Source organism: Musa acuminata, chromosome BXJ3-4 (assembly GCF_036884655.1).
Source record: "Musa acuminata AAA Group cultivar baxijiao chromosome BXJ3-4, Cavendish_Baxijiao_AAA, whole genome shotgun sequence".
Taxonomy (NCBI): domain Eukaryota; kingdom Viridiplantae; phylum Streptophyta; class Magnoliopsida; order Zingiberales; family Musaceae; genus Musa; species Musa acuminata.
In genome coordinates, this window is record NC_088352.1 from 2,539,804 (window position 1) to 2,566,368 (window position 26,565).

The window sequence follows — 26,565 nt, forward strand, 5'->3', positions numbered from 1 at the left end:
TTGACTCTTCCCAATTGTTACTATTGTGATTGGAGGGAAGTCTATCTAACTTAAATAGGAGATGAAGAGGATATCATTTATGATATAAATCTTAATTTTTAATTTTCATAGCTAATATTTAAACAATTAATTATATTATTATATTTTTTATTTTATAATAAGGAATAGCCTTAGTTGTTGAAAATTTATCTTCATATTAAGATACACTTGTTTGAAAAAAAATTATAATACTATGGTAAAAGAACTAATTAGGAAATTCTTGATTTAGGAAATGAATAAAAAAGTTTCTAGTGATTGCTTCCTCTCTCATAAAAGAATTTGATACTTGCCTTATATAGATTGTTGTAGATACTAATTTTTACTATCTTCTTCTCTTTGTAAATTAAATAGTATTATTTCCTCAAAGATAAAAGTTTTATTTCATAAGAGGTGCTCATTCATTTTCAAGATTTAGATTAACTATTTTAAAAAGATGATATCATCTCTCAACCATAGAGGTCAATACAAGAAAACATGAGATAAATTCTTATATATGTCTAGAACATCAAGATAGATATAAAATACACCATCTATGCTTGTAAATACTATGTAAACCAATTAATAAGCTATGGGTCTAACTTTTTGTAAGATTTATAAAGGGCATAGGAGATCATTTGCCCTTTCAATTGATTCTCATTACTCTTCCTTTTCGAGATACTTAAAAAAAGAAACTTGATCTAATCATGAATTCTAAATCCTTTTACCTTTAATCGACATATCCTTTTTTAACTCAAAGCTATTAATAAAATTTAATAGATCATTTACACAATATTAACATCTCCAAATTAATTATGGCCTGATAAGCTTTCATTCTTTAAATTAACTATGATCGAATAACAGCATGAATAAACTAAGTTTGAGTTGATGTCATCTGGATATAAACTTTAGGAGAGAAGCGAATTTGTGATAACTCTTGGAATCTAACCTTAGTATAGAATTTTTCACCCAGTGTTGGTATCAAAATCATAGGTATGGAGTTTGCACCCTTGTAGGTAAACTTCTGATCGTAGATATTTAAAAGATATTTTAACCTACCATGATGACTATAGGTAAACTTTCTCCACAAAGTTCAACGATTGATGTGTGTGCTTCGTTTGTTATCTTGATGAGGATTTCTTCTTATATATATCTTATTTAATTGTATAGAAGGTAAGATTTTCTCAGCGAAGCTTCGCTCTTGCCTTTGTCTAGCGACCAACGTCGTTGAGAAAAGCGAAGCTTCGCCCTTGTCTTCGGCCAACGATCAACGTCGCTGCAGCCACATTCCTAACAGGCTCCACGGCCAATTCTCATCTTCCTCACCGCGGTAGCTTTTGCTGCCTTCGCTGATCTGCCAACAGTCGGTGGATTTAAGGAGAACGAATGACGGACTTAAGGAAAACGAAGGGAACGCCTGTGCCCTCACAACAACAGTAATCGCAACAGCAACAGCGATCTGCTCTTGCCCTACTCACGAAGCCTCTTGCTTGTAAACCATTCTTTACATCGATCTAAGATTGATATCATTATCAGGAGCACCATCTTGCGGGGACATAATAGAAGATAAGATTTTCCAAACCATATGAGTAAGTCTTTATATTCTATTGAGGAAAATTCTTTCTCCTAATATGTATAAATAGGAGAGGGAACATGTTAATGTATTGAAGTTTCTTCACTTTTTCAAAAAAGTTTTTTCAATAATTATTTTTATCTTCTATTATTTTTATCAATTACGTTAGATTTGTTTCGAAAAATTTTCAAGTGTAATTTTTCTTTTTCTACACTAATGAAAGCTTTTCTTTTTTTGTTTTTGTTGCAGGAATGAGTTTTTACCTAATTAATTTAACTGATACGAAAGAGGTATCAGCAGACATCCATCCAATTAGTTCCTTATTATGAGCAAAAGCTTGAGCAATTTTGGACGTATTAGAAACTGTCAAATCAACTCTGTCATGATTGGACCTCTACTTCAACTTTTGTGATTTCAGGTCGAAATCGTCCTGAGTTGATCTTAATTCAAGCTGTTCCGTAAGTCTCCAAATCCTTACCAAGCTTTGTAACTTCACTAAATCTGTACTTGGTGAAGCAGAATAACTTCCAAGCAACAAAGAGACTTTAGTTTCTATTCTTCTCTTTGTATGTGAGACTTTGGTCCCTTAAATTAATATTTATTTACAATAAAATTAATTTATCCCTCTATATTCAAATTTAACATATAATTCCGTATAAAATGTCTCTCTCACAGACACACCGCACTCACTTTGATTTGTAATATCACATTGATATATTATTTCAACATATTAATATTCTTTACAACTAATCATAGTTAATCCATTTTTTTGGGATGGAATTTAATGGAATAAATACACAAAAAGAAGTTACGTTATGGGCAGAAAACTCCCATAATGTGTACATGGTGATTGATGGAAGTGACTGACTATATGTAGCGGGACAAATTATGGGCGGAAACACTGGTGATTGATGGAAGTGACACGATTGTTAAGAGTCCTAATTATTACTGACGCTGGTGGCATGTATTTTATTCCATGACCCCGACATAGTAAATGATAGTGCATGAACCACTCACACGGAATAATAGTATCATCGATATTATGACGAATCCTTTTAATACGATAAGGACAACAATTTTTTGTTTTTGCTCCAATAAATCTTTTTAATATGTGACGTATAATAATATATTGGAACCTCGCTCCAATTGTTGAGCTGATTCATTGTGTCTGTCAATTTCATCCGTACAAATAATATATTAGCGGATGAATATAATTGTATAATAATATATTAATCACGGAATAAAGATGAATCAACAGTACGGGATTCTCGAAAACAAATATATCTTTGAACTTGTCTTATTTAATATTTTTTATATTATATTATAATATTTTAATATTGTTAAAGAATATTATGGCATAATATAAAATATTATAAATATTATGCTTCAGAATTTTATATAGGTTTTGTAAAAATATTATGTTTATAGTATTTTCAATAATACTCGAAAATATTATATTATAACATTTTTACATTATGTTACAATGTGTTTGTAGTATTACTGAAAACACCATAAAGTATAAAAATATTGTAACTGTTTCGGTCGATAATAATAATAATAATAAAGTGATTAGGAGTATTTTAGGTATTAGGTTAAAAAATACTATTAAGAAATTATGAAAACGGAGGATTGTTTTAGGGAAAAAAAACCCATATATATATATATATATATATAATTCGTCCTGACTCGGCAAAGATGAGTATTCGTTAGAATGGAGCAACCCGAGAGCAAAGGCATTGGAGGAGGCATGGGCGAGGGAAGCGGCAACAAGAAGCACATAATTCTCGTGCATGGCGCTTGCCATGGAGCATGGTCTTGGCACAAGGTGACGACGCTGTTGAGGTCCGCGGGGTACCGGGTCACGGCGCCGGACCTCGCGGCCTCCGGCGTCGACGAACGGCGGTTCCAAGACCTGCGTACGTTCACCGACTACACGCAACCACTGTTGGATGTAGTGGCCTCCCTTCCACCTGGTGAGAGGGTCGTCCTCGTAGGCCACAGCCTCGGAGGCATGAACATTGCTCTGGCCATGGACAGGTTCCCTGAGAAGATCGCTGCCGCGGTGTTTGTCACCGCCTTCATGCCCGATTCCGTCAACCCGCCCTCCTACGTCCTCGACAAGGTACGCCGTTCTGCTAAGATCTGTCACTCTTCTCATCTTTGTCCTGGCTGCAATCCCAGTTCCCGCTGATGTATGCCTTCTGCTACACCGACAGCTTAAACAGGAGAAAACCATGTCATATTGGCTTGACACTCAATTTGGGTTAGTCATCGGGGACAGAGAGAGAGGCCCGACTTCCATGCTGCTTGGTCCCAAGTTTTTGTCCAAGCTTTACAAGCTCAGCCCACCCGAGGTACGTATACACGTACCAGTCATTCTACTGCTATGGCTGAACACAACACTTGAGTAATCGTAAGCTTCTCGGAAGGATCTCACGCTGGCGATGACCCTCGCGAGGCCTTCTTCTTTATTCCTCGAAGACCTGGTGTCCATGCCGCCCTTCTCCGAGTCAGGATACGGATCGGTGGAGAAGATCTACGTCGTGTGCCCTCAGGATGAAGGCATAAGCGAAGGGTTTCAGCGCTGGATGATCGAGAATAACCCAGTGAAAGTGGTGAAGGAGATCGAGGATGCCGACCATATGCCCATGTTCTCAACCCCGAAGCAGCTCTTCCAATGCCTGTCTGATGTTGCCGATGCCTGTGCTTGATCCTCCCGGGTTTTACTATTACAAGCCACCGAATATTGTGGCCATAGTTAAGTAAATAAGATAGTTGTCCGTGCGTTGCTGCTGTGATCGATGCATCATGGTTTGCTATCAGCAACGGTGTATTTGTTTCGTATATCAAATCATGGACAGCTGAGACGACAATAAAATAAATATATATTGTCAAAATTAGGTTGGAATTGTCGCAGACATTTCTCCCCGCCAACTCTGAACACCGTGTCCAGATTGCGTGAATCTCCTTCCTGATTCATTAAAAAAATTTAGTTCAAAAAAATTCTCAAAAATTATTTGGAGTCATCTTGATATTCCTTTTAAAATAAAAAAAAAATCTGAAAATTATTTTGAAACTGGCTACCAACTTGGTTTATCTTTGTTACGTTGATGTGTGCCCCATTTGTCATCTTGATGAGAATTCTTTCTTATATATCTTATTTAATTGTCTTTTTGCTAGATTTGTTTTAGAAATTTGTCGAGTGAATTTTTTTTCTTCTTTCCAATGTCTATAATCTTGGGATGACTTTTCTTTATGGCTGACTGGTGCTTGGCTTAATAAAGGTAATCACTTATCATAATTGGTTGATCATTATAGTTCCTTTGGAAGATATAATGACTATATATTTGGCAATCGCCCCTCCTCCCAATCTACCTTTGGTGTAAGGTTTTTCCTATTCGAAGATGTTGTCGTTCACTCAAGTTTCCGAGGACAATCCGCCAGCTCCTCCACTAGTGGCAATATCATTTATGGAGAGCCCTCTATTTCTTTTATATGATGGTTCCTACACTAATGAAAGCTTCTTCTTTTTTTGTTGCAAGAATGGGTTTTTAAAGCATTCTTAGCTGCTATGCCCAATATCTCAACTAGCATTCTTAGTAAACATTAATTCGGAGCAATCCAAAGGTCAACTCAACTTTAAAAAATAAATTAATATTTTTCTCAAACTAAAACATTGATCTAAAAAAGTGAATAACAAATTCTTATCTACTTGAACTAGGACTAATGAAATGTTAGAATTTCTCTATAGCAAATTGGCGATAAAGGAATGTGTTCCACTAAGTCACAACACCAATACTATTAGGAGATTACTCTAAAAAAAATAAATATAAAATAAAAATATAATAAGAATTCTCCGAATAACAACCTTTCAAAATAAATATCAATAATCAAATTTATAAAAATAATAAAATAATATAATCATAATTTAATATTTATTACCATAATATACAGTTGTGTAGATTGGACATCCATTGATATAACATCAAATGGAGTTAGAGGATATCTTATCTCATAAGATTAGTCCTTATATATATATATATATATATATATATATATATATATATATATATATATATATATATATATATATATATATATATATATATATATATATATATATATATATATATATATATATATATATATATATATATAGTCACAACTAATCATAGTAAATCTTTTTTTTTGGATGAAATTTAATGGAATAAAGATACAAAAAGATGTTAATTTTTGAAAGTATATGTATATAAATTAGGGTTAACTCGGAATTAAAGCGGGACATATTATGGGCCGAAAAGCCGGGCTTCGATGGCCCAAAATTTTAGTGGTCACACGATCTAATAGATTTCGATTCCTCTTGAGAATGAGCGGGCTGCTATCCTCTCGCTCTCACTCTCTACCTTAGAGGTCGAGGGGGAAGAAGGTAGATGGAGGACGAGAGGGTAAAGGAGGGGGCTCTCCGGACCCTCGGCCTATTCCAAGTCCTGCCTAGGCTGGTCGTATTCGATCTCGATTACACCCTTTGGCCCTTCTACTGGTGAGCGGCGATCCCTGAATGAGTATTTTATAATTCTTAGCTTCTTCATTATTTCGCTTCATAGCTTTGTTCTGCTTTATCTGTTTCCGTCGGATGCTTGAAGCGTATGCCCGATAAGACTCTCTCGATTGCCTCTTTCTTATCTCTTGTGTTTAATTATCCCTAATGTAAAGATAGATATTTTTTTTTGGTTGATGGAGGAAACGTTCTCTTTTATTATGCGTGAGAAATTTCTGAAAGAAATGCATTTGATTGATTCGTTGCAACAGCGGGCTAAAAATTGGAAGAAGTTATGATATGGTAATTAGAGAATTGTTTGTTAGTTTGGATGGATACCATATCATAGGATGAGTGCTGCAAAGTGTGAGCTACAGTTGAGGCCTTTCGGTTAGGCATGGCATTCTGATGCGATTCTAGAATGATTTTGATGGAATCGGGGTCGAAGAAGATTAATGGCACTACTTCTTCGTTCAATTTGTAGTGTGAAACTGGATCGATGTCTTCACTTCTGCTGGTTATAATAAAGTAGAAGGAAATGACGGGAAGTCAGTGTCGTAGTGGTGTATTGTGAGAATTAAGATGGCTACTCATGATCAGCCTAAGCCAATTCCAGAACTCTTCATCCTTGTTGCTGATCTTGAAATTGGGTGACAACCCCAAATTGATTTTGATCATTAGAAAGATGGCATGTTTTCTTTGCTTTTGCAATCAACGAAGGGATCAGTGTTCCTCTTCACTAATATAAGATGATCTTATAGCAAGCACAAGGAGGTTCTTGGTTTTGCTTCCAGTTCTTTTTACAGAACTAATCAAACATGTTCCCTCCGTTGTTTGTGATGAATAACAGCACTGGCATGTCATGCGACATCTGTATATAGAAATATATGTGTATTAAGTATATCAATTTGTTGTCTCTTCACAATAATGTTGTATATTTTAGAAAGTTTGATTATGTTTGCCTATATGAAGGTCAGCATAATCCACATTTGCCTTGATAATCTATCAATTTTTACAATATAAGCTTCGATTTCTCTATGAATGATTGTTTTAATGCTTGATTTCGAGGAATGATGAAAAGAAATAAGACAGTGATTATTTAGCCTGGATGATCAAAGAACCTATAAATAACATATCAATTGCCAAGAGTTCGCAAGAAACCTATAAACCAAAAAAGTATTGCCTAGAAAAGCAAACCATCAAGATAAGATGATTTAGCAAATAATTGTTTTAATTAGTGGATTTTTGTGAATGGTACTATGTATTTGCACATCCTTTTTGATGGCTTCCTGGTTTGGTGTGTTTGTTAGCTCATGGATATAATCTTTTACATTTTTTGTTTTACTTTCTATTTTTTAAGATTGTAACCCATAGTCTATTTCATCAGCTTCAAGTGGGACATTTATTTGAATTCAGTGTCCACCTATGGTTTGTTGTGATGGCAAGCTATGATCTCATCAACCAATGGCTTGAACTTAACTACAATAATGTTGACTGTTTAATATTTAGTTTATCTGAAGTAGAATAGGATGTGATGCGCAGCCTCTTAACTGAGAGAGGCACATTATCTATCCATCTTCCCTTTGTTTTCTAGGTCCTATTTCCTCTCCATGCTTATGTAAATAGAGTTCGTGGCATATATAAGTGGGTGAACCATTTATCTCTAGTATAATTATAGAATAATATGATTGAGAAGGGTTGGTACAGATGGCTCTGCTAATGCTGTTTCCTTTAATACGTTTTTCTTATAGCAGAAAGTGAAAAACAAGGTGTCAATACTATCAAGAATAACAAAAGGTGATAAATTGAGTTGTATTATAATAGGTTTCAAAATCTTGTTTCCCTTGCCTACAGGCTGCATTTAACTACCTTTGACTTTTGAGGAACCATCAGTAAGTATTTTTTTTTGTGGACAGCAGATGGATGATTCATGATCTTCTTTCAGAAGTAAGAGAGGCTGAACTTGCAATGAGACTTCATTACAAGAAAGAAGAGTTTTAACATCTACAGTAGTTTGTACATAGTTCTTACTCTGTATGGCTCTATAATATATCTACTGGTCCTTTACAAGACAAGTGTGTTTGTACATTGTTAGTTTATGCGTTTAGCAAGCGAAGTATAGTTGAATTTGTACTCATGTGATGCAGATTCTGATAAGATCAAGTTACATGTATAAGCTATAAGAAACTACTCTTATTGCATTTGTAGATTGGGATGAATTACATTTGACTTTCAATTTTTTTATTTTCCAGTGAATGCCGCTCCAAAAGGGAAATGCCATCTCTCTACCCACATGCTGAGGGTATACTCTATGCACTCAAGGATAAAGGAATCAATGTGGCAATTGCTTCTCGATCACCAACTCCCGACATAGCTAAAACATTTCTTCAGAAGTTAGGCATCCAATCCATGTTTGTTGCCCAGGTGAGACAGCAATACTGTTGTTTTAAACGTCTACATGTGTACATTCTCCTTTTGTTGGTTGATAAATAGATGCATTGCATGCATCTTTAGCTGAAAATTTTACCTTTTACCTACAAAAATTATTTGTTCTGACACAAAAATGAGTGGTTATATAAAACAAGAGATGTTACGGATAATGGCCTTCTGTACATTTGGTGGTACAAGACAAACTATCTGTTGATTTATTTTTGTTATTGGCTTCATGTGAAGCTGCTTGGCAAGATCATGCCAACATACGTACTCTGTCCACAAAGTAGAGTAATCTCTTTCTACTCTTCTCATATAATTTTTCTGAGGATGCCTATGCCAGCCAACTTGATGCTGTTTGTTGTGTTGAAAAATATATAACAATTCACCCTTCTCTATGTTAGATTTTAAGAAAAGGTTTGGTCCCTTTTGTCGAACGTCTTCCCTTTCAATCTTTCTCTCCACAGTGAACTGGGCATCCCTATGTTTGCTTGATGCAGCAAGTTTGGTGAAATAAAAATGGATGTTGAGCGTATACCATTCCAGACCCAGTAGATGAGATGCTGATGGTCCATCTTCTATTGTTATTTTATCTGTTGAATTATCTAATCTCTATGTTATTATTAATCTATCATTTTTGTAATTCCACGATGCACCCTTTTCCATGTATGGATAGCTAAAACTTCCTAGTCTTGGTGGTACTTGCAAAAAATTAGGTTCTTTGTGGCTCTTGTCAGTATTGTGAGATTTGTAGCAGTTTAAGCAATCTTCACCATCAGTTACTACTGCTGTGTTGTAGTATGCCTTGAGCTGCGCAGGTCACATATCGAGGATGAAGTTGAAGATCATGTTAATGTTCATTTAACAGATGTCTATAACTTACACTTACAAATACTGACCACTTCTCAGATCGTGAATTCAGAGTTTGATCTTTCATTCTCTGAATATTTTTGACTACTAGCACCTTAGTAGAGACGGCAGACTGACAAATTTAGATATGTTAGAACTTAGAAGACCCATGATGGGCCTGAGATCTGCTGATCCTATGACAGAATCCTACTGTCCGATTGCTATGTCGATGATCATGGTAATGAACTCAGATTAGTGACATCTTATTTTTATATGAAATAAACTGCCTTAAGAATCACAATATGCAACATAGCAATCAAATGAAATGCTGGAACCATTAACAGTATGGCTCTTTTTTGCACTAGAATGATTTGGTACAATTTTCTGATACGTTGTCCTATTCTTTTTCTTTGCTTGTCCAGGAAATATTCTCCAGTTGGACTCACAAGACCGAACATTTTCAGAGGATTCAAAGAAGAACTGGCATACCATTTAAATCAATGCTTTTCTTTGATGATGAGCACAGGAATATTGAAGCGGTAATTATTTCCAATTTAACTTTGCTTTTCTGTCTTTCGTCTGAACCTCTGACAACGTGGGGATCAGAGACCCTTCTTTAAGGGAAATCTTAAGCAATTCCTGGAGAGCTTGCTGAGTCCAAATTTGATATTATTCCTGGAGAGGAACCGCAGACCCTATTTTCAGGGAGTGTCATCACTCCTCTTAGCACACTTTAAGAAAACTTGCTAGAACACGAAGTTTTGAACAACCAAACCAGGTAGTGATCTTGATCACAGGAAACATGAGAAAGATGATCCCCAAATTTGGAATATACTTCACGGAAGGAGCATAACTTGTCATGATCATGATTTCTTACAATTATTATTGAAGCGAATGTGAAGATAGGTTTTGCCATCATGATGCATCAATATTTTAGGGAAGCTTGACCTTGAACCCTACTAATTTTGTTCTGCTTTTGCATCTGTGTATCACTTGAGGAGAAACCTTGCACAATATTTTACCAAGTTTTCTTTGACTCGCTGTGCATGCATTTCCTTCTTTTTCTGGGAGCATTTGTTTATCCTCCGAACACAAGATTGTTTATACAGTAAGAGAGTTGACTGTCACATGTACCTTGCAATCTGCTTCATTTCTGGCGGGATTATTCATGTTTTGCAATTCAGCATATATGGATCTAGAAATAAACACTAAGAATCTTTTGTCTTTTCTCAAAATATTTTTTTCTTATACCAACTCCTGATGTCTTCTCAGATCTCTAAAATGGGAGTAACGAGCGTCCATGTGGAAAATGGAGTAAACCTCGAGAAGCTAAGATTGGGCCTAAGGAACTTCTCTCACCAATCCGTCTCACCAAACATTAAACCAGCTGATGAGAAGGGGCGGAAGCTCGGGAGTTGATAGAAGAACGACAAGAAAAGAAGAGAACGAGAAGCACGACTCAACTAGATCATGATTTTGGTATTCCTTTCCCAAAACCCTGCATGTGGTCTTAATGATTGGTATAGGACACCTATCGTTCGCAAACTATCAGTGAAGTCAGAGCCATATGTGGAAATCCTCCTCAACTTGGTGTAGGATACCTATATTTAAGTCAGCGATATGTGGAGCACTCAGCACATGAGGCCTGACAAAATACTCAACTTGGCGGTAGGACACCCGTCTCTCTCCAACAATCAATGAAGTCAGTCATACGTGGAGGGAAGACAGCCATATGTGGAGCGCTCAGCAGGCGTGGCCTGACAGACGTATACGACACCTCTCTTTCTCCGACCATCGATGAAGTCAGCCATACGTGGAGGGAAGGCAGCCATATGTGGAGCGCTCAGCAGTTGAGGCCTGACATTTAAGCAAAAGTCTCCTGTAGATGTTTGACTCGTTCGATGCGCGTTGTTGTTCGACCCATCCATGAAGAAGCATTTTTCATGTTTTTCCAATGGACGTTACCGTGACTGGATGCTGAGTCCTAATCATTACTGAAGCTGGTGGCGTGGGATGTCTTCCATGATGGCGACATAGTAAATGAAAGTAAATGTAAACACTCCCACAGAGTAATAGTATCATCAATAGTACGATAAGGAACCTTTTTTTTTTTTTTGGCTCCAACAAATCTTTTTAATATGTGATGTATGATAATTCATTGGAACCTTTCTCGAATTGTTGCGCCGATTCATGTATCTGTCAATATCATGCGTGTAAATTATATATTAGTCAATATCATCTTTATGAATCAACTGTACGGGAAGATATATATATATTTTAATCTTTCACGAGAAGATTCTCGAATTTCCTAACAATGTATTTTTGACCGAATGTTTAAAATATTTTTTCCTTCCTTTTACTATGAACCAATCCGTAGGTTGAATTTGTCTAATTATAATATTTTATAATATTTTTAATAATATTAAAAAATATTGTGCTTCAGTATTTTATATAGGTTTTATGCTTATAGTTTTTTCAATAATACTCAAAAAATATTATAATATAATATAAAATATTATATTATAATATTTTTATATTATGTTACAATGTATTTGTAGTATTACTGAAAACACCGAAATGAAGTATAAAAATATTATAACTTTATCGGTCGATAATAAAAAATAAAGTGATTAGGAGGATTTTAGGTATTATATATAAGAAACAAGTACTATTAATAAATGATGAAAACGAAGGATGCTTTTCGGGGAAAACACCCAAAACATTGTTTCTCTATATATCAATTCGTCCTGACCGGGCAAAGATGAGTGTTTGTTAGAAGGGAGCGGGAGCAACCCGAGAGCAAAGGCATTGGAGGAGACATGGTCGAGGGAAGCGGCAACAAGAAGCACATAATTCTCGTCCATGGCGCTTGCCATGGAGCATGGTCTTGGCACAAGGTGACGACGCTGTTGAGGTCCGCGGGGTACCAGGTCACGGCGCTGGACCTCGCAGCCTCCGGCGTCGACGAGCGGCGGTTCCAAGACCTGAGCACGTTCACCGACTACGCGCAACCACTGTTAGACGTAGTGGCTTCCCTTCCACCTGGTGAGAGGGTCGTCCTCGTAGGCCACAGCCTCGGAGGCATGAATATTGCTCTGGCCATGGACAGGTTCCCCGAGAAGATCGCTGCCGCAGTGTTTGTCGCCGCCTTCATGCCCGATTCCGTCAACCCGCCCTCCTACGTCCTCGACAAGGTACGCCGTTCTGCTAAGATCTGTCACTCTTCTCATCTTTGTCCCGGCTGCAATCCCAGTTCCCGCTGATGTATGCCTTCTGCTACTTGCCTGCTACACCGACAGCTTAAACGGGAGAAAACCATGTCATATTGGCTTGACACTCAATTTGGGTTAGTCGTCGGGGACAGAGAGAGAGGCCCGACTTCCATGCTGTTTGGTCCCAAGTTTTTGTCCAAGCTTTACAAGCTCAGCCCACCCGAGGTACGTATACACGCACCACCGTTCATGTTCTGCGAGTCATTCTACTGCTATGTCTGAACACCAACAGCTGAGTAATCGTGAGCTTCTCGGAAGGATCTCACGCTGGCGATGACCCTCGCGAGGCCTTCTTCCTTTTTCCTCGAAGACCTGGTGTCCATGCCGCCCTTCTCCGAGTCAGGATACGGGTCGGTCGAGAAGGTCTACGTGGTGTGCGCTCAGGATGAAGGCGTCAGCGAAGAGTTTCAGCGCTGGATGATCAAAAATAACCCAGTGAAAGTGGTGAAGGAGATCGAGGATGCTGACCATATGGCCATGTTCTCAACACCGAAGCAGCTCTTCCAATGCCTCTCTGATGTTGTCGATGCCAGTGCTTGATCACGTGTTACCTACCTCTTACTTTTCTGTCTCTCCATCACCTAGCATCTACTGTCATCGAGACCTCCTTTTTCTTCTCCTTTACCTTTTCGCAGACCAATTGATGGGAATGGTCGTCCAGGAATAAAGTTCGTTTACGTCTGCCCATTAGTAATGCCGCAGATGTGTTTCATGCGTAATGTCGTTATCTTAATCTGGTCAAATGAGGTCAAGCTACTCTATTTATGATCCGCGATGTCATCATGTCATTCATTGTGATATTTTCGGTACGGACCCATTTAATTTCGTGAGAGTTAAAATAAATATTAAATATTTATTTTGGGTTTGATATGATTTTTGATATCTGGATAATCTATCGAGCATGAGAATTAACAAAATTAAATCTGTGAACCTTATCCATTGTTGACTTTAGAGAATTCTAACGCTCGATTGTCTACCAATGGAAAACCAAAAAGAAGGTTGAGTTTGTAAATGGGTGAATTCCTAGAAAACCCTTAGATTTTTTTCATTGATGCATCTTTTTATTTTTTTATTTATTAGTGTTTTAAATTTTTTTTATTCAAAAAATATGATAGGCTAAAAAGATTTCTGATAAGATGAATCGATTTATTTATAATATTTTTGTATAGACTTAAAAATACTATAATTATCATTCAAGTTAAGTTTCTTTTGCATATTCTTATTTTAAAATCACAAAAATATCTATTTGCAATCTTATGGAGGATAAGTTAGTTTGTATTATATTTGAAGTTTTGTTTGTTTTCTATATGTTTATAGTGTTTTTTTTATATCAGTGGCCTTCTATATTTTTTTTGCATATTCTTTTCAAACTAATAAAACTATATACTGAAGTGACACAAAGTATTATATTTTATTTTTGAGTTTTTGTTCCTCAGTTATTTTGTTGTTATATACAGTTACAATATTTTTACTAAGGTGTCAAAAATATTATAACTCTAAGTTAAAAACAGTATAACTAAAATGGTTAGTATCACTGACTACTCCAATATAAAGGGTGGGAGTATGTCAACAGCATTTTAAGGATATAAAAAAATGAAACAATAAGATTAAAAAAAAAAAAAGGGCACCTCATAACGCTCGCAAAGTTGAGAAAGCAATCCTTATCGAGGACGCCACTCGCAAAGCTGAGAAAGCAACAACTTGAAGCCATTGGCCGCCATGGTTTCTTATCTTTTCTGCTTGCCTTCTTATCTTTTCTGCTTGCTTCTACGTGTCAGTTCCACTATCTTTTCCTGCCCCTCATCGTCCATGACAACTTGTCTTAAACATTATTTTATTCCCCAATCGCTCTACCAATATTATTAGTGGGTATATAATGATCATTAGGAGGAGCGATCTATAAGCATCATTTGCCATAGCACCTCCAAATGAATCATGGAGAAGGAATGGGCCACGGGAGCTGCAACAAGAAGCACATAATTCTCGTCCATGGCGCTTGCCATGGAGCATGGTCTTGGCACAAGGTGACGACCCAGTTGAGGTCCGCTGGGTACCAGGTTACGGTGCCCGACCTCGCGGCCTCCGGCGTCGACGAGCGGCGGTTCCAGGACCTGCGAACGTTCACCGACTACTCACAGCCGCTCCTGGACATATTGGCCTGCCTCCCACCTGGTGAGAGGGTCATTCTGGTAGGCCACAGCCTCGGAGGCCTCAACATAGCTCTGGCTATGGACAGGTTCCCTGAGAAGATCGCCGCCGCCGTCTTCGTCACCGCCTTGATGCCGGATTCAGTCAACCCGCCCTCCTACGTCGTCGACAAGGTATTGCTAATCGAATTCCGATGCACATGTCAGACCTGTTCTTATAATTTTATTGACTGGCGTGCTTTCCTGTACAGCTTAAAAACGAAAAAACCATGTTATTTTGGAGCGACACACAATTTGGCTTGGTCGGGGACGAAGATAAAGGTCCCGTTTCCCTGCTATTCGGCCCCAAATTCTTATCCAAGCTTTACACGCGTAGCCCACCCGAGGTACGTATGCATGCACAACCATTCATCTTCTGCGAGTCATGCTACTACTGTCAGGGCTGAACAACAGTTGTGAAACCATGAAATGGTTTTTAAGGATCTGACGCTGGCGAGGACCCTCATGAGGCCTTCTTCCTTCTTCCTTGAAGACCTCGGGTCCATGCTTCCCTTCTCCGAGTCGGGTTACGGATCGGTGGAGAAGATCTACGTGGTGTGCGCTCAGGATGAGATCCTCACGGAAGGTTTTCAGCGCTGGATGATCGAGAACAACCCAGTGAAAGAGGTGAGAGAGCTGGAGGACGCTGACCATATGCCCATGTTCTCAACCCCGAAGCAGCTGTTTCAGTGCCTCTCGGATGTTGCCGATGCCTATGCTTGATCCTCCCGGGTTTTACTATTACAAGCCACCGAATACTGTGGCCATAGTAAAGAAGATAAATTGTACGTGCGTTGCTGCTATGATCGATGCATTAATATTTTAATAAAAAATATTAAAATATCAAAAATAATAAAAATAATGAATTTAAAACTAATTTATCTAACTATAAAGTCAATAGTAATATAATAATAATAGTATTTATATATTTTTAGAATATAAAATTTAAAAGTATTTAAGATACATAGAAATAAATTTGAAAGGCCTATATGATCAGTATTTTTTTATTTTTAAGTTTTAAAAAATAGTTTATTTACTAATTTTGACACTTAAAAAGTTAAATTTATACAGAAAATATCAGAAAAAACATAAATAGATGGATAACTCCTAGTATCACATTTTTGGTTTGACTTTTTTTCCTCCATGTTTGACTTTCGTGTAGATACACCTGACTTTGGAATACAACATTTGACTGTGATAAAAAAAAAGTATAATACATTGTTTTTAGGGTCAAACTGAAAACAGTGTATTGCATATAAGAACTAATCCAAATATTCTAATTTTTTTTAATAAAAGCTATGAATTGAACTAAGATGGATATCAATCACCTTTTCTCAAATTTATTTTTTTATTGTTTTATTTATTTAGAACCTGAACAATTTATTATTTTTATAATTTTAAAATATTTTTTTTCATAAAAAATATGATAGATTCATATAATATTTTTTAATATTCGAACTTCTAAATAGATGGACAACCTATGGTAAAAGTTTGTCCCAAAAAAATTAAGCCTTGATATCCTATTCACTATTTTTGTGATCAAACAAAAAGTAGTGTCTCGTATAGAAGGACTATTCATTATTTTTATATTTTTCTAATTTATTCAGAATCTAAACATTTTATAATTTTATAATTTTTATTTTTTTATTTCCACCAAAATATATTCGATCCATGTAATATTTTTTTCAAATTTAAGCTTTTAAATAGATGAACAATTTATGATAAAAATTTGATCCAAAAATATTAAGCCTTGATATATGATGTATTATTTTTAGTATCAAACCAAATATAATGTATTGTATACAAGGACTTGTCCAAATGCTCTATAATTTTTTCAAAGCTGTGAATTAGACCTTGATGGATATCTAACACTATTTTTATATTTTAAACTTTTTTGATATTTTTTATTTATTCAAATTCTGAACCGTCTATGATTTTTCTATTTTCTCTAAATTTATTTCATTTCTACCAAAACATGATCAATCCATATAATATTTTTTAACATTTGAACTTCTAAATAGACGAATAATAAATAATAAATTTTTTGTCCAAAAAAATAAAATAACCAATATATTATGTTTTTGGTTAAATAGAAAAAGTGTACTGCATACAGTTGAAATACTCTAAAATCTTTATAAAGCTTTAAATTGGATCCAAATGGATATTGAACAGTTTATGGTTTCCTTATTTTCTCCATATTTTTTGTTTTTCACAAAAATATGGTGCATGTAATGTTTTTTAATATTTAAATTTTAAATAAAAAAAAAATATGGTAATCATTTGATCTAAAAAAATTAAGCCATGATACTTGATATAATATTTTTTTGCGTCAAACCCAAAGTAGTGTATTGCAAATAAAGACCAGTCGAAATGCTTAGAAATTTTTATAAAAGTATTACATTAGTCCAAGATAGACATCTATCATATTTTTTTTATAATTTAATTTATTTATATTTATTTGATTTATTCATAACCTGAATAGTTTATGATTTTGCTATTTTCTCTAAAAAAATTTTATTTTCATCAAAATATGTTAGATATATTTAATGGTTTTTGACATTTGAGCTTCCAAATAGATAAACAACTTATGGTAAAAATTTAGTCTAATACATTATTTTTAGGGTCATGCCAAAAATAATGTACCATATACAAGAACCAGTCCAACTACTCTAAAATTTTTATAAAGGCTTTGAATTAGACCAGATGGACATATATCACTCTTTTTCCATTTCAGATTTTTTTTTTTGATATTTTTATTCATTATTTGAATAATGTGTGATTTTCTTATTTTCTCTATGTTTATTTATTTATACCAAACATGATGCATCCATGTAATATCTTTTAATATTTAAATTTCTAAACAGATGGATAACTTATGATACAAATTTATTCTAAAAAACTAAGACCTGATATCCAATATATTATTTTTAGGGTAAAACAAAAAAAAAAGAAGAGAGAAGATAATAATTTTAAGGAGAGAGAAGATAATAGATTTTAAGTCACTTTTGTTATTTTAAAAATTTAAGATTCTGTGAAAAATAAAAAAAAAAATTTATATGTTTTGTTAGGAGTCATGGAAATCCAACTTGCCTGACTACTGGATACCAGAGGATTGTGTCACTTTTCTCTTGTTCTCACTCTAGGCTAGACCTGAGGTGAAGCCTAGAAGTCCAACTTGCTTTACTGTGCAGATTGGCTTGCTTGCTGTGATTGTAGGTGCTTATGTTGACCTTATTATGGCTTGGTGACTACTATTTTGTAATTATTGAAACGTTCTTCTAGGCCTGACCTTTTTTTAAAAATTAAAAATAATTTAAAACACAAAAGAATCATAATTTTATTTCAAAATTTTGACCAAGACGCCACTTTATAAAATGGATTTATTTCTATACATGTAATAGCATAAAAAATAAAATTGTTGTCCCGATTGTTTCATCGATTAATACATAAGTGTTTGTTATTTCTCAACCCTATTATTCATTTATAAAAATAAAAAAGATAAATAGATAAAATATCTAAAAAATAATAAACATTTAATTTTCATTGTCATAATACTTATATTTAATTTATTATCATGTTCATACTCATGAACTACAATGTTTTTTTGTAGTGGTGCTAAAAAATACTATATAATTGCTGTAGAGGTTAAGCTGCCTTTTCATGTTCTTATTTTTAAACTACTAAAAATGTCAATTTTAAACTTCATCAAGGATAAGTTAGTAGTTTATATTATATTTCAAACTTTGTTAATCAATTATGATTTCTTTTATAAGCTTATAGAATTTTACTACCAGTGGCAAAAACAATATAATTTGTCTATAATTTTTTTTTTCATATTCCTTTTAAACTAATAAGGATATCAATTTGAAGTCAGACAAAGGATTATAAGTTAGTTTGTATCTTATTTTGAATCTTTATTTCTCAGTTATTGTGTTGTTATATGGAGTTATAATATTTTTATAATGATATTATATTATAACTAAGCCGATTCAATCGATCCAATGTAGACGACAGAACCCTCTCTCTCTCTCTCTCTCTCTCTCTTTATATATAAATATATATATATATAATAAAACGGTTTCATAAGTCTCAGCTCACAATCTCTTACTGCTCCTGACCCTCTATGACAACTTGTCTTAAACATTATTGTTTTTCCCAGATCATGGCCTTATGTAGACCCTCTCAATATGTAAAGTCAAATTGATTTGTTCCCATCAAACTTTAATTTAACTTGTTTAATACCATGTAATGAATTTGTTGTAAACAACTTTATTAAACTTATTGTTGGTGAGTATATAATGAACAGTAGGATGAGATGTCATACAGTTGGAACCACCTGGGCGGCGTCTTCTTCATCGTAATACTGTGAGCGGTTACGAAACCAGTCCTCGTCCATTGCGCCCCTTGGATGCACCTATTGGCTGCCATGGCTTCTTATATTTTCTGGCGTTACGTTCGTCATATATTTCGGGTCCATGCCTCAGCTCACTATCTTTTATTTCTCCGTCCCAACTTGTCTTATTCATTATTTCTTTTCCCTGATCATGGTCTTACATAGACCCTCTCGATGTTAATCCAAATTGAATTATTCCCATCTTACTTTAATTTAACTTGTTTTATACCATGCAATGCAATGCAATGCAATGCAATGAACTTGTCGCTATGAATGTAAACAACTTTAATGCTCTAACTTATATTGATGAGTACATAATGAACATTAGGAGGAGCTGCAACAAGAAGCACATAATTCTCGTCCATGGCGCTTGCCATGGAGCATGGTCTTGGTACAAGGTGACGACCCTGTTGAGGTCCGCTGGGTACCAGGTTACGGTGCCGGACCTCGCGGCCTCCGGCGTCGACGAGCGGCGGTTGGAAGACCTGCGAACGTTCACCGACTACTCCCAGCCGCTCCTGGACATATTGGCCTGCCTCCCACCTGGTGAGAGGGTCATTCTGGTAGGCCACAGCCTCGGAGGCCTCAACATAGCGCTGGCTATGGACAGGTTCCCCGAGAAGATCGCCGCCGCGGTCTTCGTCACCGCCTTCATGCCCGATTCCGTCGACCCGCCCTCCTACGTCATGGACAAGGTATTGCTGTTCGAATTCTGATGCACATTTCAGACCTGTTATTATAATTTCATGAATACCATACTAAGTTCCACCGTCTGTAACTCGAATTAGGAACGCGTCGACTGGCTTGCTTTCCTGTACGACTACCTTACATATTAAGTTCCACTCTCTGTAACTCGAATTAGTGACGTAATGACTGGCTTGCTTTCCTGTACAGCATAAAGAGGAGAAACCCATGTTAAATTGGGGCGACACACAATTTGGCTTGGTCGGGGACAAAGACGAAGGTCCCGCTTCCGTGCTATTTGGCACCGAGTTCTTGTCCAAGCTTTACACACGTAGCCCACCCGAGGTACGTATGCATGCACAGCCACTGTTCATCTTCTGCGAGTCATTCTACTGCTAGGGCTGAACAACAGTTGTGCAACCATGAAATGCTTGGAAGGACCTGACGCTGGCGAGGACCCTTGTGAGGCCTTCGTCTGCGTTCCTTGAAGACCGCGCGTCCATGCCTCCCTTCTCCCCGTCGGGATACGGATCGGTGGAGAAGATCTACGTGGTGTGCGCTCAGGATGAGATCATCAGGGAAGGGTTTCAGCGCTGGATGATCGAGAACAACCCAGTGAAAGAGGTGAGAGAGCTGGAGGACGCTGACCATATGCCCATGTTCTCAACCCCGAAGCAGCTGTTTCAGTGCCTCTCGGATGTTGCCGATGCCTATGCTTGATCCTCCCGGGTTTTACGAATACTGTGGCCATAGTAAAGAAGATAGTTGGACGTGCGTTACTGCTATGATCGATGCATCAAGGTTTGCTATCAGCAACGGTGTATTTGTTTCAGTTATCAAATCATGGACAGCTGAGAAGACAAGAAAACAAATAGGTTCTGTCAAAATTAGGTTGTAATGCACAGTGTCGTAGATATTTCTCCCCGCCAACTCTGATCACATTGCGTGAATCTCCTAATTAAAAAATAAATAAATTTCTCGTTTCAATATTTAAAAATTCTCACCAGAGTTTTAACTTTTTTAAAATAATAAAAGTAACCCTCCAATAATTATTATCTATTTTTCTTTAAAATACTCCTATTAAAAACTGTTATATTCTTTTCCTAAATTTTTAATAAACCAACCCATATAATTAAACCGATTCAAACAATCTAAAACTTTAATCGGTTCAAATAAATTATACTAAATAATTTACTAATATTTATTCATTTAATTTATTAAAATAATAATAATAATAATAATATTTCTATATTTTTAGCAAAATAAAATTTAAAAATATTTAAGATACATAGAAATAAATTTGAAAGGCCTATATGATCAGTAGTTTTTATTTTTAGTTTTTAAAAATAGTTTATTTACTAATTTTGACACTTAAAAAGTTAAATTTATACAGAAAATATCAAAAAAACATAAATAGATGGATAACTCCTAGTATCGCTTTTTTGGTTTGACCTATTTTCTCCATGTTTGACTTTAGTATACGATACACCTGACTTGGAATACGACATTTGACTTTGATAAAAAAATGTCTAGTTTATAATACATTGTTTTTAGGGTCAAACCGAAAACAGTGTATTGAACTAATCCAAGTATTCTAAAATTTTTATAAAAGCTTTGAATCGAACTAAGATGGACATCAATCACCTTTTCTCAATTTTTTTTTATTTATTTTTTGATTTATTTAGAACATGAATAATTTATGATTTTTATAATTTCTTATTTTTTCATGAAAATAAGATGGATTCATATAATATTTTTTAATATTTGAACTTCTAAATAGATGGACAACCTATGGTAAAAATTTGGTCCGAAAAAATTAAGCCTTGATATCCTATACACTATTTTTGAGATCAAACTAAGAGTAGTGTCTCGTATAGAAGGACTAGTCCAAATACTCTAATTTAATTTTTTTATTTCTACCAATATATATTGGATCCATGTAATATTTTTTATCAAATTTAAGCTTTTAAATAGATGGACAATTTATGATAAAAATTTGATCCAAAAATATTAATCGGTGATATCGGATGCATTATTTTTAGTATCAAACCAAATACAATGATGGATATCTATCACTATTTTTATATTTTAAATTTTTTTTGATATTTTTTATTTATTCAAAATATGAACCGTCTATAATATTTTTTAATATTTGAGCTTAGATGAATAATCTATGATAAAAATTTAGTCTAAAAAAATTAAAAAAACTAATATATTATTTTTTGGGGTCAAATCAAAAAGTGCATTGCATACAAAGACCGGTTGAAATACTCTGAAATCTTTATAAAGCTTTAAATTGGATCCAAATGGACATGCATCAGTCTTTTTTCAACTTTAGAGTTTTTTATATATTTTTTATTTATTTATTAAGAATCTGAACAGTATATGGTTTATAAACTATTTTCTCCATATTTTATATTTTTCACAAAAATCTGATGGATTCATGTAATGTTTTTTAATATTTATTTTTTAAAAATAAATAAAAAAACTATGGTAATAATTTGATCTAAACAAATTAGGTCCTGATACTCGATATAATATTTTTTTGCGTCAAACCAAAAGTAATATATTGCAAATAAAGACCAGTTGAAATGCTTAGAAATTTTTAGGAAAGTATTACATTAGACTAGACATCTATCATATTTTTTTTCTAATTTTATTTTATTTATATTTATTTGATCTGTTCAGAACTTGAATAATTTATTATTTTACTAATTTCTCTATTTTTTTTATTTTCATCACTTGAATAGTTTTCGACATTTAGGCTTCAAAATAGATAAACAACTTATGGTAAAAATTTAATCTAAAAAATTAAGCCCTAATAGCCAATACATTATTTTTGGGGTCATACAAAAAATAATGTACCATATACAAGAACCAGTCCAACTACTCTAAAATTTTTATAAAAGCTTTGAATTAGACCAGATGGACATATATCACTCTTTTTCTATTTCAGATATTTTTTGACATTTTTTATTTATTATTTGAATAATGTGTGATTTTCTTATTTTCTCTATGTTTATTTGGTTTTACCAAACATGATGCATCCATGTAATATCTTTTAATATTTAAATTTCTAAACAGATGGATAACTTATGATAAAAATTTATTCTAAAAAAGTAAGCCCTGATATCCAATATATTATTTTTAGGGTAAAACAAAAAAAAATGAAGAGAGAAGATAATAATTTCAAGGAGAGAGAAGATAATAGATTTTAAGAGAAAAAATAAAAATTGTTGGAGGGGTTACTTTTGTTATTTTAAAATTTTAAGATTCTATTAAAAATAAAAAAATCAGACGTTGCATCGGATGTTGGGCTGACAACCCATAGTGGGTTCAGCCCATGGTAGATTTTATCAGTCCACAGTCCACACCCCTTTGACCTAACCCTAGATCAATATAAGGGGGGTGTGGTGGCTGCGTTTTGATGTAGAGGTGACTGTATTTTTTGGAGAAAAACTACAACAACGTGGTGGTAGTGATCCTTATAGCAGAAGGATGAGAAAAAAACAGAAATCCAACGAAAAAGAAAGGGAAAAAAAATAAGGACAACATCTCTTCATCGGAGTCGAAATCCGGCTTGCCTTCGATGCTAGACATGAGGTGAAGCCTGCAAGTCCAACTTGCCTTACTGTGCAGATTGGCTTGCTTGCTGTGTTTGTAAGTGCCTATATTGACCTGACAATGGCTAGGTGACTACTATTTTGTAATTATTGAAACGTTCTTCTAAGCCTGACCTTTTTTTAAAAAAAAAAATTATTTTAATTAAAAATAATTTAAAACACAAAAGAATCATAATTTTATTTCAAAATTTTGACCAAGACGCCACTTTATAAAATTGATTTATTTCTATACATGTAATAGCACAAAAAATAAAATTTTGTCCCGATTGTTTCTTCGATTAATACATTAAATCTTTATTATATTTAAGAATGATCTCTTAGCCCTATTATTCTGCTTTGCTACTTAACCTTTATAAAAAGGAAAAGATAAATAGGTGAAATATCTAAAAAATAATAAACATTTAATTTTCATTGTTGTAATATTTATATTTAATTCATTATCATGTTCATACTCATGAACTACAATGTTTTTGTGTACTGGTGCTAAAAAATACTATATAATTGCTGTAGAGGTTAAGCTTCCTTTTCATGTTCTTATTTTTAAACTTCTAAAAATATCAATTTTAAACTTCATCAAGGATAAGTTAGTAGTTTATATTATATTTCAAACTTTGTTAATCAATTATGATTTCTTTTATAAGCTTATAGAATTTTACTACCAGTGGCAAAAACAATATGATTGGTCTATAAGTTTCTTTTTTCATATTCTTTTTAAACTAATAAGGACATCAATTTGAAGTCAGACAAATTTAGTTCGTATATATATATATATATATATATATATATATATATATATATAACTTATTATTGGTGAGTATATAATGAACAACAGTAGGTTGAGCTGTCATACTGTTGCAACCATCTGGGCGGCGTCTTCTTCATCGTGATACTGTGAGCGGTACCGAAACCAGTCCTCGTCCATTGCGCCCCTTGGATGCACCCATTGGCTGCCATGGCTTCTTATATTTTCTGGCGTACCTTCGTCAGACATTGCGGGGTCCATGTCTCAGCTCACTATCTTTTATTTCTCCGTCACAACTTGTCTTATTCATTGTTTTTTTCCCTGATCATGACCTTACATAGACCCTCTCGAGGTTAATCCAAATTGAATTATTCCCATTTTACTTTAATTTAACTTGTTTTATACCATGCAATGCAATGAACTTGTCGCTGTGAATGGAAACAACTTTAATGCTCTAACTTATATTGGTGAGTACATAATGAACATTAGGAGGAGCTATCCATAGAACATCGGTTGCCATATCACCGTCGAATGAGTTCTGTAGAAGGTATGGGCGACGGGAGCTGCAACAAGAAGCACATAATTCTCGTCCATGGCGCTTGCCATGGAGCATGGTCTTGGTACAAGGTGACGACCCTGTTGAGGTCCGCTGGGTACCAGGTTACGGTGCCGGACCTCGCGGCCTCCGGCGTCGACGAGCGGCGGTTGGAAGACCTGCGAACGTTCACCGACTACTCCCAGCCGCTCCTGGACATATTGGCCTGCCTCCCACCTGGTGAGAGGGTCATTCTGGTAGGCCACAGCCTCGGAGGCCTCAACATAGCGCTGGCTATGGACAGGTTCCCCGAGAAGATCGCCGCCGCGGTCTTCGTCACCGCCTTCATGCCCGATTCCGTCGACCCGCCCTCCTACGTCATGGACAAGGTATTGCTGTTCGAATTCTGATGCACATTTCAGACCTGTTATTATAATTTCATGAATACCATACTAAGTTCCACCGTCTGTAACTCGAATTAGGAACGCGTCGACTGGCTTGCTTTCCTGTACGACTACCTTACATATTAAGTTCCACTCTCTGTAACTCGAATTAGTGACGTAATGACTGGCTTGCTTTCCTGTACAGCATAAAGAGGAGAAACCCATGTTAAATTGGGGCGACACACAATTTGGCTTGGTCGGGGACAAAGACGAAGGTCCCGCTTCCGTGCTATTTGGCACCGAGTTCTTGTCCAAGCTTTACACACGTAGCCCACCCGAGGTACGTATGCATGCACAGCCACTGTTCATCTTCTGCGAGTCATTCTACTGCTAGGGCTGAACAACAGTTGTGCAACCATGAAATGCTTGGAAGGACCTGACGCTGGCGAGGACCCTTGTGAGGCCTTCGTCTGCGTTCCTTGAAGACCGCGCGTCCATGCCTCCCTTCTCCCCGTCGGGATACGGATCGGTGGAGAAGATCTACGTGGTGTGCGCTCAGGATGAGATCATCAGGGAAGGGTTTCAGCGCTGGATGATCGAGAACAACCCAGTGAAAGAGGTGAGAGAGCTGGAGGACGCTGACCATATGCCCATGTTCTCAACCCCGAAGCAGCTGTTTCAGTGCCTCTCGGATGTTGCCGATGCCTATGCTTGATCCTCCCGGGTTTTACGAATACTGTGGCCATAGTAAAGAAGATAGTTGGACGTGCGTTACTGCTATGATCGATGCATCAAGGTTTGCTATCAGCAACGGTGTATTTGTTTCAGTTATCAAATCATGGACAGCTGAGAAGACAAGAAAACAAATAGGTTCTGTCAAAATTAGGTTGTAATGCACAGTGTCGTAGATATTTCTCCCCGCCAACTCTGATCACATTGCGTGAATCTCCTAATTAAAAAATAAATAAATTTCTCGTTTCAATATTTAAAAATTCTCACCAGAGTTTTAACTTTTTTAAAATAATAAAAGTAACCCTCCAATAATTATTATCTATTTTTCTTTAAAATACTCCTATTAAAAACTGTTATATTCTTTTCCTAAATTTTTAATAAACCAACCCATATAATTAAACCGATTCAAACAATCTAAAACTTTAATCGGTTCAAATAAATTATACTAAATAATTTACTAATATTTATTCATTTAATTTATTAAAATAATAATAATAATAATAATATTTCTATATTTTTAGCAAAATAAAATTTAAAAATATTTAAGATACATAGAAATAAATTTGAAAGGCCTATATGATCAGTAGTTTTTATTTTTAGTTTTTAAAAAT

General features: G+C 35.2%; 6 protein-coding genes across 6 annotated transcripts; all 6 read left to right on the forward strand.

The window, feature by feature from the left end:
- The first annotated feature begins 3,281 nt into the window (after positions 1-3,281).
- Positions 3,282-4,472, forward strand: LOC103974505 (salicylic acid-binding protein 2-like). Its single transcript, XM_009389358.3, has 3 exons — positions 3,282-3,710; positions 3,805-3,942; positions 4,018-4,472. The coding sequence occupies exons 1-3, from the start codon at positions 3,300-3,302 to the stop codon at positions 4,297-4,299; spliced, it is 831 nt and encodes a 276-aa protein (XP_009387633.2). The 5' UTR covers positions 3,282-3,299; the 3' UTR covers positions 4,300-4,472.
- A 1,487-nt stretch (positions 4,473-5,959) lies between these two features.
- LOC103974506 (uncharacterized) lies at positions 5,960-11,359 on the forward strand. The gene is made up of 4 exons (XM_009389359.3): positions 5,960-6,128; positions 8,378-8,549; positions 9,827-9,943; positions 10,677-11,359. Exons 1-4 carry the CDS (start codon positions 6,019-6,021, stop codon positions 10,821-10,823), a joined length of 546 nt encoding a protein of 181 aa, XP_009387634.2. The 5' UTR covers positions 5,960-6,018; the 3' UTR covers positions 10,824-11,359.
- Positions 11,360-12,162: 803 nt separating this feature from the next.
- LOC135637221 (salicylic acid-binding protein 2-like) lies at positions 12,163-13,498 on the forward strand. Its single transcript, XM_065149775.1, has 3 exons — positions 12,163-12,598; positions 12,704-12,841; positions 12,935-13,498. Exons 1-3 carry the CDS (start codon positions 12,224-12,226, stop codon positions 13,214-13,216), a joined length of 795 nt encoding a protein of 264 aa, XP_065005847.1. The 5' UTR covers positions 12,163-12,223; the 3' UTR covers positions 13,217-13,498.
- A 966-nt stretch (positions 13,499-14,464) lies between these two features.
- On the forward strand, positions 14,465-15,665 carry LOC103975148 (methylesterase 3). Its single transcript, XM_009390059.3, has 3 exons — positions 14,465-14,997; positions 15,075-15,209; positions 15,304-15,665. Exons 1-3 carry the CDS (start codon positions 14,605-14,607, stop codon positions 15,583-15,585), a joined length of 810 nt encoding a protein of 269 aa, XP_009388334.2. The 5' UTR covers positions 14,465-14,604; the 3' UTR covers positions 15,586-15,665.
- Positions 15,666-19,524: 3,859 nt separating this feature from the next.
- LOC103980497 (salicylic acid-binding protein 2-like) lies at positions 19,525-20,959 on the forward strand. Its single transcript, XM_009396935.3, has 3 exons — positions 19,525-19,950; positions 20,150-20,284; positions 20,378-20,959. The coding sequence occupies exons 1-3, from the start codon at positions 19,525-19,527 to the stop codon at positions 20,657-20,659; spliced, it is 843 nt and encodes a 280-aa protein (XP_009395210.2). The 3' UTR covers positions 20,660-20,959.
- Positions 20,960-24,791: 3,832 nt separating this feature from the next.
- On the forward strand, positions 24,792-26,234 carry LOC135634796 (salicylic acid-binding protein 2-like). Its single transcript, XM_065145397.1, has 3 exons — positions 24,792-25,228; positions 25,428-25,562; positions 25,656-26,234. The coding sequence occupies exons 1-3, from the start codon at positions 24,836-24,838 to the stop codon at positions 25,935-25,937; spliced, it is 810 nt and encodes a 269-aa protein (XP_065001469.1). The 5' UTR covers positions 24,792-24,835; the 3' UTR covers positions 25,938-26,234.
- Positions 26,235-26,565: the final 331 nt, after the last annotated feature.

Coding starts and splice junctions, on each gene's coding strand:
- LOC103975148 (XM_009390059.3), top strand. CDS start 14,605: ATGAATCATGGAGAAGGAATGGGCCACGGGAGCTGCAACAAGAAGCAC. Junction 14,998..15,074: donor CCTCCTACGTCGTCGACAAG/GTATTGCTAATC, acceptor TTTCCTGTACAG/CTTAAAAACGAAAAAACCAT. Junction 15,210..15,303: donor ACACGCGTAGCCCACCCGAG/GTACGTATGCAT, acceptor ATGGTTTTTAAG/GATCTGACGCTGGCGAGGAC.
- LOC135637221 (XM_065149775.1), top strand. CDS start 12,224: ATGGTCGAGGGAAGCGGCAACAAGAAGCACATAATTCTCGTCCATGGC. Junction 12,599..12,703: donor CCTCCTACGTCCTCGACAAG/GTACGCCGTTCT, acceptor CTACACCGACAG/CTTAAACGGGAGAAAACCAT. Junction 12,842..12,934: donor ACAAGCTCAGCCCACCCGAG/GTACGTATACAC, acceptor GCTTCTCGGAAG/GATCTCACGCTGGCGATGAC.
- LOC103980497 (XM_009396935.3), top strand. CDS start 19,525: ATGAATGTAAACAACTTTAATGCTCTAACTTATATTGATGAGTACATA. Junction 19,951..20,149: donor CCTCCTACGTCATGGACAAG/GTATTGCTGTTC, acceptor TTTCCTGTACAG/CATAAAGAGGAGAAACCCAT. Junction 20,285..20,377: donor ACACACGTAGCCCACCCGAG/GTACGTATGCAT, acceptor AATGCTTGGAAG/GACCTGACGCTGGCGAGGAC.
- LOC135634796 (XM_065145397.1), top strand. CDS start 24,836: ATGAGTTCTGTAGAAGGTATGGGCGACGGGAGCTGCAACAAGAAGCAC. Junction 25,229..25,427: donor CCTCCTACGTCATGGACAAG/GTATTGCTGTTC, acceptor TTTCCTGTACAG/CATAAAGAGGAGAAACCCAT. Junction 25,563..25,655: donor ACACACGTAGCCCACCCGAG/GTACGTATGCAT, acceptor AATGCTTGGAAG/GACCTGACGCTGGCGAGGAC.
- LOC103974505 (XM_009389358.3), top strand. CDS start 3,300: ATGGAGCAACCCGAGAGCAAAGGCATTGGAGGAGGCATGGGCGAGGGA. Junction 3,711..3,804: donor CCTCCTACGTCCTCGACAAG/GTACGCCGTTCT, acceptor CTACACCGACAG/CTTAAACAGGAGAAAACCAT. Junction 3,943..4,017: donor ACAAGCTCAGCCCACCCGAG/GTACGTATACAC, acceptor GCTTCTCGGAAG/GATCTCACGCTGGCGATGAC.
- LOC103974506 (XM_009389359.3), top strand. CDS start 6,019: ATGGAGGACGAGAGGGTAAAGGAGGGGGCTCTCCGGACCCTCGGCCTA. Junction 6,129..8,377: donor ACCCTTTGGCCCTTCTACTG/GTGAGCGGCGAT, acceptor TTTATTTTCCAG/TGAATGCCGCTCCAAAAGGG. Junction 9,944..10,676: donor AGCACAGGAATATTGAAGCG/GTAATTATTTCC, acceptor ATGTCTTCTCAG/ATCTCTAAAATGGGAGTAAC.